This window comes from Micrasema longulum, unplaced genomic scaffold (genome assembly GCF_059751315.1).
Source record: "Micrasema longulum isolate JH-2025_06_02 unplaced genomic scaffold, ASM5975131v1 h1tg001703l, whole genome shotgun sequence".
Classification (NCBI taxonomy): Eukaryota; Metazoa; Arthropoda; class Insecta; order Trichoptera; family Brachycentridae; genus Micrasema; species Micrasema longulum.
In genome coordinates this window covers 78162-91592 of record NW_028278881.1, presented here as the reverse complement: position 1 = coordinate 91592, position 13431 = coordinate 78162, and the positions used below count along the sequence as shown (strand labels likewise).

At 33.9% G+C, this 13431-nt stretch overlaps 2 protein-coding genes across 2 annotated transcripts; one reads left to right on the top strand and one right to left on the bottom strand.

The window, feature by feature from the left end:
• The first annotated feature begins 2546 nt into the window (after window positions 1-2546).
• ND-13B (NADH dehydrogenase (ubiquinone) subunit ND-13B) lies at window positions 2547-4700 on the top strand. The gene is made up of 3 exons (XM_088237358.1): window positions 2547-2682; window positions 2758-2919; window positions 4455-4700. Exons 1-3 carry the CDS (start codon window positions 2662-2664, stop codon window positions 4626-4628), a joined length of 357 nt encoding a protein of 118 aa, XP_088093484.1. The 5' UTR covers window positions 2547-2661; the 3' UTR covers window positions 4629-4700.
• A 7-nt stretch (window positions 4701-4707) lies between these two features.
• On the bottom strand, window positions 4708-10284 carry LOC148274277 (tax1-binding protein 3 homolog). Its single transcript, XM_088237357.1, has 3 exons — window positions 9998-10284; window positions 9672-9800; window positions 4708-5618 (listed from the first exon to the last, which is right to left on the bottom strand). The coding sequence occupies exons 1-3, from the start codon at window positions 10049-10051 to the stop codon at window positions 5430-5432; spliced, it is 372 nt and encodes a 123-aa protein (XP_088093483.1). The 5' UTR covers window positions 10052-10284; the 3' UTR covers window positions 4708-5429.
• Between the last annotated feature and the right edge of the window lie 3147 nt (window positions 10285-13431).

The following is a 13431-nucleotide window of genomic DNA, read 5'->3' as shown; positions in this document are numbered from 1 at the left end:
TTAAATACAGTAGGAGTTAATTCTATTTACCATGTAATAAGGCGAAAATTTTGAATTCGACCTAATAATAACTCATTTGGAGTCTACCTAGTTTTTGCTTCTCGTGTGCAAATGTTATTTTATCACCATTTTCAACACCTGTTTTCAGTTTTTATTGAAAAACTAATTGAAATATCAATGTTACAATACTCCCGATTTTGCAAAAATGCACCACTGAATGAGTGAACGAGCTACTCTACACAAAAATGAAGTTTCTATTATCACGGGGGGTAAAATAAAGAATTAAAAAATAATGTAGTTGTTGGGGAGAGTTTTTGGTTTTGATAGGGTGGCGATGAGAATAAAGATTATAGACGAGATTTGATTATCTCGGAGGCTGTGAAAAATCAAGTTCCGCGTTCGCACGTATGAATAGATGGAAGCTGTCCGTCTCTCCGCTAACTGAGAGAAAGCGGGAACATCCGCCGAACGGAAACTTGAGATAAATTTGGAAGATCGCGTCTTCCTGGTGCCTTATCGGATATGTGGAATAGTAATTTACTTCGCCATGTGTTCCCATTTTTATTCCCCATCATGATAATATAATCCTAATTAAAACTAATGAATTTAAAGCCCAAAAGAAAATAGAGAAAACTTAAATCTAATCTTGAAAACGAGTAAATTGGAAGATAATTTAAAAAGCTTGAATGTTTTATGTACCTTTGTTTATTTAACTAGAACATGGGAATAATCTTAGAACTAGTTACAAACATGAGACAAAGAAAAATACTTACAGATCTAGGTCCTTAACTAATGCAGTTCGTAATTGTCACTCTTCACTAATATCTTATCTCTATCACAATATTATCGGTGGTTTCACTTATGTGGAGAGATGACGGGTGGGAGTCCGGATGCTGTGTTCATACGAACACATTCTGGGCGATGTCCTGGGCGGGGATCTGCAATGGATAGAGCCATGGGCGGCTCTCGGAAATCGGTCCCGTGGCGATGGTGACGGCGACAGCCAGCTGGAAGACTGGCCAGCCGTGGGCTGGGCTGACGCGCTGGCGGTGCAGGAAACTGGCGTTCCTTTGGAGGACGATGGATGTCCTGGATGTGGAGGGACCTTCGCGGCTGGAAGGCTGCCTCCGACGACCCTCGTGGAGTAGTCGGATTCCACGAGGTTTGCTACGTAGCACTGGCTACCCGTACACTCACTTCACTTCAACTTCCACGACTCTCGACATTGTATCATCTCCGCGATCGACGGTACGATCGCGTCGACTCAACCCACTCTCCCGACTCTCGACTGACTCTCCTTCCCGACTACTTTCCGACTCGTTTGGGGTGGTTTTATCACACTCAAATAAGGAGGTCTCTCCTTCTCCCTCTCACTTATTGCTTAAAACTCATTGTCTCTTTTCCACACTTAACATCTCGTCATAATTAAAACTAAAATATTATGTTCTGCATATTATTTCTTATAAAACTAAATTATAATTAACTAAGATTAGAATGTATATAATACTAAGTACATTTAAATTTAATTAATTAAAAATAAACATATGCTCGATTCCTGGCAAGGTGGATGTAAAATACCTTCATACGTATTATAAAATAATCGCTGATACGTTGCAATTGGCGCACTGGAGCAGTGCCGTATGTACCACGGGCGCGGATTAGAAATGATGGCGCAAAAGTTAATTAGAGTTTTAAGTTAATATGTGGCAAGTTAGAATAATCGGCGCGCGTACGAATGAAGATTTATGAAATTTGAAAAAGAAAGGTTCGTATGTATTAATGAAGAATTGATTATGCGTTTTATTTTGTTATAAGTTTTTAAAATACAAATATTTTATTGGCCATCGGTTTGCGAATTATCATTAAAAAGGTTATGTTTTTCCCCAGCGGAAAACATGGGTCAATATTTATTGTTAAAGTTATTATTTTCAATAGAAAGGGTTTTAAAATTCCAGGTAATTCGCCGCTCGGTCATTTGAATTTAACCCGAGGTCGTAATTGACACCAACAATCGACGAAATATTTTTAAATACCTAGTAACGGCTCTGGGTAATGGGGATTGACTTTAATGTATTTATTTGTAAAGGCGGTCATTTAAAATGTGGTTCTTTTCGGAATCGGCTAGCATTAACTAAAATGTTATATTTAAATGCATTATTCCTGAGAAACCCTAGATTAAAGAAAACAATAGAACGTATTGGAAAGTTGTATTTAAATTCGTATTGAAATATTTTAAAATATCACCGCGTTTTTTCCCAATACAAACAAGGTTGATTTTATAATCTAAAACGAAAATACCTGCTTATTTTTACGGGGACAAAAGATTCTAATTCCTGAATATTTTTAACAGGTATGTTTAGCTCATATCACTATCATTGTCTTTTGGTCTAGTTGTAAATGGTGTAAAGCTGTAAATATGTTTTATTATTATATAACACATGTGTACATATGTAAAAAAAAAATACTCGACACTGGCCAGAACACCCGAGTTGAGATGTGAAAAGGCCATGAAAAAACGAAGAAGAAGAACATTGTCTTTGGTATTATTATCCATCGTTATTTTAATTTATATTGTCTGTGATATTATCTATATCACAGATTATCTATATGTCTAATATTATCTAACCAAAAGAGAAGTCGGTAGTTGTCAAAAATAAAATAATGGCAGGAGTTTTGAAAAGGGTTTGTATCAATCTTATTAAATGCAAGAAGGTTTTTAGTTTTTTAAAATACAATGTTTTATTAATGTATTTGCAGGCGACTGGACTCACGGGTCTGGCTGTATCTGTCAATCCGCACCATCAACTTGGATCTTTATACAGCAAAATATTGCGTGTGCTAAATAAAATGCCCGAAACAGCAGCTTACAGGAAACATACTGAGCAAGTTGTTTTAGAAAGATCAACAGTATTAAAAAATGTAACTATGTTATGCCTATTTCAACACTAACCTCATATATTATTATCATCATCATCACCCTATCATTTTGGAATTATGAGGAAAACTATAAAAAATCGTATTAAATTATACTATTAATAAAAACATAATGTATTGATTCTTATATCGTCCTAGTTTTGATAGTTATTTTTTTATGTTGCAAACATGTGACTCAATGTTTTCTGAAATTTTATAAGGATGAGCACTTCATTGGAATTTCTTGTCTCTATTACACTGAGGCATAGACATGCCCTGATCCCCCACTAATGATGACACTTAACTCATGCCCAAACGCCCAGTCATGCCAAACGCGTATTTAGTTGTTCTCCGACTGCCAGCCAGGTGTGACGTTTAGAATCAGAAGCAAAATGCGTGATTGTCATAAAAGCGTGTAAAAACCTTTCGTATAAACATTGAAAAAAGGATTGTGTAATTTTTTATTGGTAAATATTTGTTCATGAGTAATTAACAAAGCATAAAACAATAATTATTATTCTTGTGTCAAAATGTCAAACTATGCCTAGCAGCGCAATTGCAAAGCTCTTCTTAGTTACAGGGTTGGACTGATAGAAATTTTTGAAATATAATAAACCTAGTTTAAAATTGTTTTTGCATTCCTGAAAATCCAGTGAAAAGAAACAAATTTAAGGAAAGAATCTGTGATCCAACAAAGACGAATGTTAATTGTTAATGTTAAAATACAAACTTTTTCATGTACAGAAAATGAGAATCCTTCAATTGTTGGCATCATATGCATGATTGTTGCATTCCTGGTATAAACAAACAGTATGTATATACTTAGTAACTATCAGTATGTTTTCGTGTCACTACTTTTAAAAATATTTTACTCTATAGGGCGGGTCTATGTATAAACATGTCAGTGCACTGAGGTATAATCAAATAGAAATGATGTTTCATAGAACAACATTTTGAAATTATGTTTCGAAAAATGTGCATAATTGCATGAACATTGCCATGCAAAACGCTTAGTAAAGTATAGAAGACTTAACTGTCTGTCAGCTTACTGTAAATTCAAAACTGTATGTCGCGCCTTTTTACGCTGCTTCATGTTTACTGACTTTGGTTCCGAAACTTAAGTTGGATGGAACACAAGACAGTTGCTTAGTGCTGCATCTAATGTACAAGTAGAACTCAAATTATCTAAATCAATTGGGACTAAGCTCCATTTAGATAGTTGGATTTTTTCTTAAAAAGGGGCTATTTTAATTTATCACTATATGTATGTTGACAGTGGGAGAAAAAACTATTTTTAAAGAAAAAGAGCTATTAATTAATTTAATGGAAAGGCAATACTTACATGTTAAGCATAGTATGTACGTACCATACTGTAAATTAATGTAATTGCTTGCTGAAAGCGATTCGGATAGTCTGAGTTCGGATGCTCTATTAGCATTAAAATTATCAGAATATTTATTTTTTATGCAGGCTGTATTATCCAATACCACCCGATGTAATGTTCATTTACCCTCTACCAAAGTCTCTAAATGTTATTTCAGAACTCCAATGTAGAGGAAATTGAGAGACAGATCGGTTGTGGGCAGGTGGAAGAGTTAATACTGCAGGCCAGAAATGAGTTGCAACTCTCGAGAAAGATGTTACAGTGGAAACCGTGGGAACCATTAGAAACTGTCCCGCCCAAAGGACAATGGGATTGGCCACCGACTAACTAATAAACTTTCTTTTTGTCAAATATGAATATAATGTATTTAAATTTAGATATTAATAAAATGCAATAAATAAAACTGCTCGTTTTTTACTTACATTATTTATTTTTCAATAACTATAATATATAGAAACTATATAACTTAAAACACAACTCTAAAATTCTGGTGTCAAGACATCCACAAAGAGTATTCATAACCTTGTTGGGATTAATCTTATAACACACAATATAGTATCACAAACACGGTTAGCGGAATGGCTTGTGTGATCTTGATCACTTGCACATCAAGCAGATGGATTATAGATGCTCTACCACTTACATAAATAACATTTAATAGAAATGCATTCTTGGAACTGAAACAATACACTCATCACAGTATAATGTGGATTGGTACGAGATTAAAATAATAATTTATTGTAAAAAAAATACTTGAAATAAATATTTACACACGAAACGAAACATTCTTACGTAAGGACGGTTATATATTATATTGCTACAGTAATATAATTAGGTCATCTTGTAAAATGTTTAAATCAAGTTGGAACATAATATTTTACTGCTTATAGTTAGGCCAGTTGGAAAAAAGGAGTGAGATTTGATAATAAATAATTATGGCTGTACTGTGATGGCTCCTGCATTGCAATATTTTATATTTAACAACACTTAATTACTGTATATTTTTAAATTTGGCCACTGTTAACTTAGCTAATACTCTGTGGATTGATAGCGTGAAGCAGTTTTATACTTTGATAATGTCTTTAAAAACTGTCAACTGTATCAAAATCTCAAAGGAGAAAATAAATAAGATTTACGTAGAAGTGACTCCCTTCCTTGCCACGAGGAGGTTTAATACGGGGTGTTTCTTGATGTAACTGACGGCTTTTTTGTGAGTTACCATAGTAAAGTCATAACCATTACATTGGAGAATTTTGTCGTGCATTCTCAAGCCAGATTTTGCTGCTGGACTACCATCGTACACTTCTGTCACGTATATCCCCTGAAATCAACAAATTATAACATTACTAACATATTTATATATAACATCACAACATTACCAATAGTAACAATCGAAAGTAAAGAAATTAGCAAATTTGACAATAATTATGCATTTTTTTTGGAAAACATTAAAATACAGATATGCACATCATGAATAATTCTTGAATCTGTAACGATTACAAAGAATGGACATCCATGTCACTACACTACCACGGGATCACAACCCTAATAAGCAATATAAAGGTTAAATTATGGAAAAAGCAGATACGAGGGTTGTGTAAAAAATAAGGTTCCCAACGCTGTAAACTCGCCGCGCGAAATGCTAGACGAAATCCGGCAACACCGCTGTGCGCGCTGGTTCGCCCACTCTAGATCCTGCCTTAGTAAATCTCGCTGCGACGTTCAGTGCCAGCCTGACAGAAATCCGCGATGGAATCCCTGATCGCCGTCACCGCCAGGTGCGAAGTTCGTGCAGTAATCTGATTTTTGCACGCTAAAAAGTTACCACCGGTTGATATTCATAGGCAGTTGTGTGAAGTTTATGGGGAAGCTTGTACCAGCAGCTAGGTGTAGGAAGTTCTCCGATGGGCGCACAGACATCCACAATGAGCAAAGAAGCGGAAGGCCATCGATCTCGGACGAAGTTGTGTCGAAGATTGAGGGAAGTCTGTTGGAAGATCGGAGGATAACAATTCGGGAACTGGGTACCCAGGTTCCTGAGGTTTGTGAAAAAACATTCCATGCGATTTTGACTGAAAGGTTATGTCCCGCACATGCTTTCAGAAACCCACAAAGACAAATGCGTCACTTGTGCCCAGGAGTTTCTTCGAGAATGCGCCGAGAATACCGAAGATTTCTTAGACTCCATTGTTAGCGGGGATGAAACGTGGTGTCACTACGTCACCCCGGAAACAAAACAACAATCGCGACAATGGCGCCATACCGGATCGCCTGAACCGAAGAAGTTCAAGCAAACGCTATCCGCAGGGAAAGTGATGGTTACTGTCTTTTGGGACCGTAAGGGCGTCCTGCTTGTTGAGTTTACGATTCGAGGGACCACAATAAATTCGGAAAATTATTGCGAGACCTTGAAAAAACTAAGAAGAGCCATCCAAAATCGCCGGAGAGGAAGACTGACGAAAGGCGTTAGACTGCACCATAACAATGCGCGCCCGCACGTCTCTCGCCAAACCAAGGATTTAATCGAAAATTTTGGCTGGGATCTCGTTGAACAGGCTCCCACAGCCCTGATCTTGCACCGAGTGACTTCCACTTGTTTCCAAAATTAAAGCCACACTTGGGTGGACAACGTTTCGAGACTGATGAAAGAGTGCAGGAAGCGGTCACCAAATTCCTCCACGGACTGGCGGCGGACTTCTTTGAAGCTGGATTCCAAAAGTGGATTAGTCGTCAACAAAAATGCGTTAAAATTTTTTGGATTATGTTGAAAAACAGTTAAGAAATTAAGCTTTCCAATGATGTATTTTTCAGTTCAAATAAAAAATGCCTTAAACCTGAAAAAAAATTCAGAACCTTATATTTTACACAACCCTCGTAAAATCAAAGAGCACATAATTTGAAAGTGGAAAAAGTTAGAAATGTATGTAAGAAAGGACACATGCGGTGTTCTCAATGTGCTTTATGCTTCTAGCAATTAATTTATTTTTAATTTACATTTTCCCATCCACACCTAGTGCATAGGGCACTGCATTGGCACTCCAATCGCGACATATCTAGATAATTTTTGTGACATGGAAGGTAAGGTCATCAGTCTTATGTGTCAGGTACCAAAGGACAGTGAAACATTGCATTGAAACCGTGTTAAATCACCATTTCAGGATTTTTACCTGAGAGAACTTTAAAAAAGAAAATATTAAAAAATATTTCACTAGAAAAACGCAACATGTTTGGCATTGATAGTTGTGACGATGTTATAAAAAAGCTTGAATGGTTTGGAACAAAGTTGAAAATGAACATGAATCGTGATGTATTAGGGGCGTGGCCAATGCAATAACCGTTTTTGCGGGAATTAAAAATTACGAATTCAAAAATATTTTTTATGCTACTAATAGCAAAAAAGTATTTTTTTACTAGACAATATTTCATAGAACCTTATTACTCTAAAAATGTAAAAAAAACGTGATATTTCTCTATTGCTGTTCATTTGTATTTAATTTTAAATCAAGAGGTATAGTGTTGTAAATTTTGTGCAAGGTACATGTGACTCACCAAATGATGTTATCATTTTAGGTGCCACAAATAGTTGTCTCTTTTTTTATTTTGTTTCATAGATCGTATCATATTTAATCCCACCATTTTTATGTGTGTGAACGAGAAGTGCCCTAGCGTACAGTTGCCTGACGTCCAGAACACTTACTCGTTCAGTTTCAGTGCTGCAGAGCAGCGTTTATTTTATAATTAAAAAATACATAAAAGAATTTGTTAACCACTAAGTCTAAAGACTTTTCGGTGGGAAACATTTTTTTAATTTTTTTTTATGACAGGTTTAAATTACATTTATTTTATTTGTATTTTACAGATTTATTTATAAACAGGCACTATAAAGTATCAAGAAGATATTTCTTCGGTTCTTTTTTTTTCATTTGAAGATTTTTCATGTTGATGATGGTTTGTGGGAGATCATTGAACAATCTTGGAACAACGCAATTTAATGTTCGCTCTCCGAAGTAATTTGTAATTCGGGGAACAGACAGGGAGCCCTTAGTTTTTAATCTAGTGTTGTGAGTGTGGGAAACTCTTTTTATATTCCGAATCAACAAAGTGATCTACAATCAATTTGTAGTCACAAAGTTGTTTATCGGCAGGACATTACAGAATTTAAAATATACACTTTCGCCCATATGTTTCGCCTCACGGATTATGCTATCTGGTACGATCCCCCTCAACAATCTCACCTGAATATCATAAATTTTACCCAGGTGAGACTGGAAGGTGAGACCCCAGACACGCACTCCGTAAGATATAATGGATTCAATGAGCGAGGTATATATGTATATTTACGTTTTGAAAGGTAGTATGCTTTTAATTTCATAAATCACCTTAAGCCAGTACCTTAATCTGTCGCAGATTCCATCAATATGAACACCCCAGCTAAATTTAGAATCAATAATTAATCCTAAATATTTATGATTATTTACAACATCTATATAAGGACAATTACATTTATCTGATTCTATATTTAAATTTGAATGAAGGCAAGAATTTATATGAGCTTGTATTTCTATTTCAAATTCACATTTAGTAATATATGGTGAGGATACATGAACAATTTTAGTTTTTTTAGAATTTATTACTAAATTGTTCAAACACCTCCGTTGTGGGTGTCCTGATATGGACCCCGAGTAGAGTCTTGAGTACATACTTTAGTGCTATTTCCAAGGTATGCATAGCACTTTTGCTGGTTTCACCCCATGCAATTATTCTGTAATCTATAATGGTTTGACACATTGATTTAACGTTTGTTTGCCAAGAATGTTTCTTACAGTATTAAATACATAAACAAGTTTTTATAACTTTTACTGAAACATTATCTATGTGAATTGTTCAGTCCAAGGTACAATCGATTTTGATTCCTAGATATCTCATGTCTATAGGCTTAACCATACTTTGTATGAAAGCGATAAGTTAATAAATATGTAAAGAAATTCACATTATTTTAAGATGATTAAACTAAATTAATTGTAAAATTTGCAGGTTTGATGCGAGACTGGGGTCTTTCATCTTCTAAAGCCATTCTAGTTTTACACATTCCAGTGAATTCAATTTAAGAAGAACGTTGTACATATGTGTTGATAAACATATGACACAAACATCTAAGATAATATATCATAATAAATATACCTACAATAAAACTCTGACAAATATTTACTTTGACTAAGTAAGTTGATACCCAAAACCAAATGTGCTAACTTTTATAAAATAGAGTAAAATCATGCTTAAAAGAGAGATTTTGATTACACTATAAGAGGGTTTAGTTTTCTAGATGATTCAAAAGTTTCTTAAATAATAAAATGAATAACAAAATAGTATTTACATTGTCAGTATATCCTTGGGGGCTTTTGCGGAAGTCTTGGTCTATTCCACCACCTATTTTGAAACCACATTTCACAACATCTCTTCCTTCAGCATCAACGCTATTTTCCTTGTGTAAAGTAATAGGGATCTAAACAAAACATCCACGTTAAATCTAATTGAATGAAACATCACAATATGTCTGCTTAAAATTAAACCTTATTGTTAAACTTTGGGTCTGAAACTATTTTGTTGAGTTCAAGAAACAAAATCAATCATTCCGGTCTTGATCAAATTAAAATAATAATTGTTGTTTTTGGGATAAAAACGTAAATTGAAATAACTTACGCTCAGGCACTCCATCGCCGTGCCCGCTTGATGCTGAAATGCCATTTTCGCCATTTTTGAAGATAGTATTAATACTTTTCAATTTTAAAAATGTTGAACTGTAAAACACTGTATAGTTTAAAACCGCAATTAAATGCAAAAAATGATAAATATTTTAGTTTTCTAAAACTGATGGCACACTTAGCTCCGCCCGCAACAAAACCACTTTGACAAGTTCCATAACATAAGAAAAAAGGAAAAGAAAAATGTTATTAATTATATTCAGCGTTCGGCCATTCACCATAAACAAAAAAAACCTTTCAATAGGGATGTTCCAATGACACCAATATCTCAATATTCGTATAAATAGAAAAAAAAACCGAGCGTTCCTCACATATATTTTGTAAAAGACTTTCGGAAAACAAGTGCTGTATGTTGGTAGATGGTGTAATAAAGTATATGAGAAAAATAATTTTCAAATTTGAAACAGCAGTTTTCTGAAAAAAGAATATCAAAGTCGAAAATTTCAAACCACGTCTTTAAAATGAAAAAAAGGTGAATTTCTTATTTTAATAAATAAAACAATAAAAAAAACACGTGATGTGTTATTGACAGTTATTTAATATATATCTAATTTGATTAATATCTTTATTAAAAAAGAAAAAAACATCCGCAACGCTGTTTACATTATTTTTATAAAATTTGCTAACAACAAAAAAAATATTGCGGAGTATTAACGCAAGCACATTTTTTCATTAATTAAAATTATTCAATCACGAAGCTGCTGCCTGGGTGCTGCCACCAATGGCGATTGTGGGAAACTCTAGAAATAATCATTTAACACGACAATCCGGTGTTTTGTTTTTGGATGAAGTCGTCAAATATTGCTGTGTAAATACCTTTAGAAAGTATATTACAATTGTACGTCTGTCCTGTAAATCCTATAATGTGCATAACCTTTTTGTGCATAACTACATACACTTTTCAGTTTTTTTGAACAGCGCGTACATGGATGTTACCGGCCAACATAATAAAAATGACAAAATAGTTTTTACTCTCAGATTAGACTGCTGCTGCTGGCATACTAGAATAGACTTTTTTGTGCTCGGGTCGTTTTTATTTGCATGAAGTAATTCTTATATTATTTTCATCGAACCCATGATAAAATATGAACTCGCCGTCACTCATCTGGATAGAAAAACGCAGTAACGTGTTTTAAAAAAAAATATATTGAAAAATAATCATGACAAAATAAGTACAAAATTACAAAAAGTTTGTACACACATAATTAAAAATAACGTTTTTACCTCTCTAATAGAGTGAAAACTCGTGTTTAGAGAGGGAGTTTGATTTACATTTATTTTTATAGTGGATTATAATTATGGATATTTATTACATTTTATTAACATCGCATTTTCACTATATAAAACAGATTCCTTAAAATTAGACGTTGTAATATATTGTTAAAATGATCATTTTTATAGCACTAATTGAACGTAGTTATACAGAAAGCAGCCAGCCATAGAAAAGTGAAACTGAGATAATAGCCATTTTGTGAAAAAAATAAATTATAAAATCTTCACAACAGTTGTAATGTTTTTGACTTTAACAAACGATAAACAATGAATACATACGTTTTGTTGAAATATTACAAACAAGAATCTTATTATGTATTTGACCAGTTTAAATATTTTTTATAGTACCATAAGATTTTTCTAGTTTTGTGGGTGTTTTCTGCGAAATTGAGAAATACCGTTTTTGTGATCCACACCTTTTTCCGAAGGTGATTAATACCGTTTTTTGTATGAAAGCGGTCTGGCTGTTTTTAGCAGAACATAGAATCGACCTCACTGCACCCGATAACATCAATATCGCATTTTTCCAAAATTGTGGACTGGCAGCTTTCTGCATAACTACGTTCAATTTTGTGAAAATCTTGACATAGGCGCTGTACAATAAACATCTCAACACGTCTTGATTGGGATTTGGTTGAATTTTAGTAACATTCGTGAGCTAGATTTCAACGTGTCTTTCAGCTACAGAGCTCACGGGTGGTTTAAATCTAACGACCATTCAAACTTTACAAAAAAGTGACGAATATGTCTTCTTGCCCATACTGATCATTGTGATTTCAGATGTGACAGGGTTTAAAGAACACCCTGCATAAGGCTGAGACAGATATTATCAACTTAATCAAGACCCTTGCAATATGATAGAGTGCTGCATTGGTTTGGACATGCAGAGCGAATGAATGGCAAAAAAAACAGCTTAAAGAATTTACTATGCGAATAATGAATAAAGGAAATAAGGAAGACCGAAAAAGACATGACTTAACTTGAAGAAGAGTGTCATTAATGAAGAAAACTGTCACAGAATATGTAATTCAAGTCAAAATTTAGCTAAAAAATAATTTTTGTTTTTCACTCATACTTTCGAATAGTATTATGTAGGTACGTGTGATAAGCATGGATAAAAAACGTAATAAAAAAATCGATGTTTATTTCAAAATCGAATCGAACTCATTGGTTTAGTATTAAAAAACTACTTGTCTGTCAATCAACCAATAAAAGGCCGGCATTTGGGTCACGTGGTTAATAATCTGTCGTTGCTAATTGTGACATAAAAATACCAAATCAGTTTAGTTTTATTACGTAAAAAAATTGTTTTGCGCAAAAGCAAAAAATAAGCCGCAGACTACCTACCTCAGTAAAAAAAAAATACTATCTTAAATTCATCTACACGACAAATCTACAGATGCCTTTTGTTATTACACTACACCTTTATAGTTGGAAGTTTTATTATTCAATGGAAGAAGTTGAAGAATAGATTTAGGTAGTGAATTTACGTAATATAAAGGCTAAAATTACCAAACGTCTTGCAGCTACAAAGCGCATAGAGTGATAAAATTCTAGCAACGAAAAACTTTTTTTTTAATTCAGCAAAAATAAAATTATTCAATAATGTCATTTTATGACATGTGCAGTAGAGATGTATTATGTCACTTTATGACATGTGCAGTGAAATATATTATGTCACTTTATGACATGTGCAGTGAGATGTTTTATGTAACTTTATTAATGTTTTTAGGTAATTTCTAAAACACAAACATGTCTTGGATGCTTTTTTCTTACGTTTAAGCTTGAAAATTTTTCGATGAACTGTCAGAAAAAGTGGCGATTATCTTGTGTTCGTTTTATTCGAGAAAAAAAATGTTTGCGTTTCTGTGTTTTGTTTTTACATAAATAACCTTGAGGGGAATGACGGTGCTTAGAGTATATACATATACAGATGTATATACTCTAAGCTACGGTGACTTTCACAGACATCTTTGAAAACACAGCCAAACTAGATTGACCTTAAAATGGTTTAATTTTTGGGTTAATTCTGAAAGTTTATATTTTTTGCCGCTAGGTGACTAAATCGAGAAATTTCATGCAGTCTAAACATGTGGGGAA

Coding starts and splice junctions, on each gene's coding strand:
- ND-13B (XM_088237358.1), top strand. CDS start 2,662: ATGGCAGGAGTTTTGAAAAGG. Junction 2,683..2,757: donor TGGCAGGAGTTTTGAAAAGG/GTTTGTATCAAT, acceptor ATGTATTTGCAG/GCGACTGGACTCACGGGTCT. Junction 2,920..4,454: donor GATCAACAGTATTAAAAAAT/GTAACTATGTTA, acceptor ATGTTATTTCAG/AACTCCAATGTAGAGGAAAT.
- LOC148274277 (XM_088237357.1), bottom strand. CDS start 10,051: ATGGCGAAAATGGCATTTCAGCATCAAGCGGGCACGGCGATGGAGTGC. Junction 9,801..9,997: donor CGGCGATGGAGTGCCTGAGC/GTAAGTTATTTC, acceptor TGTTTTGTTTAG/ATCCCTATTACTTTACACAA. Junction 5,619..9,671: donor CCCAAGGATATACTGACAAT/GTAAATACTATT, acceptor TGTTGATTTCAG/GGGATATACGTGACAGAAGT.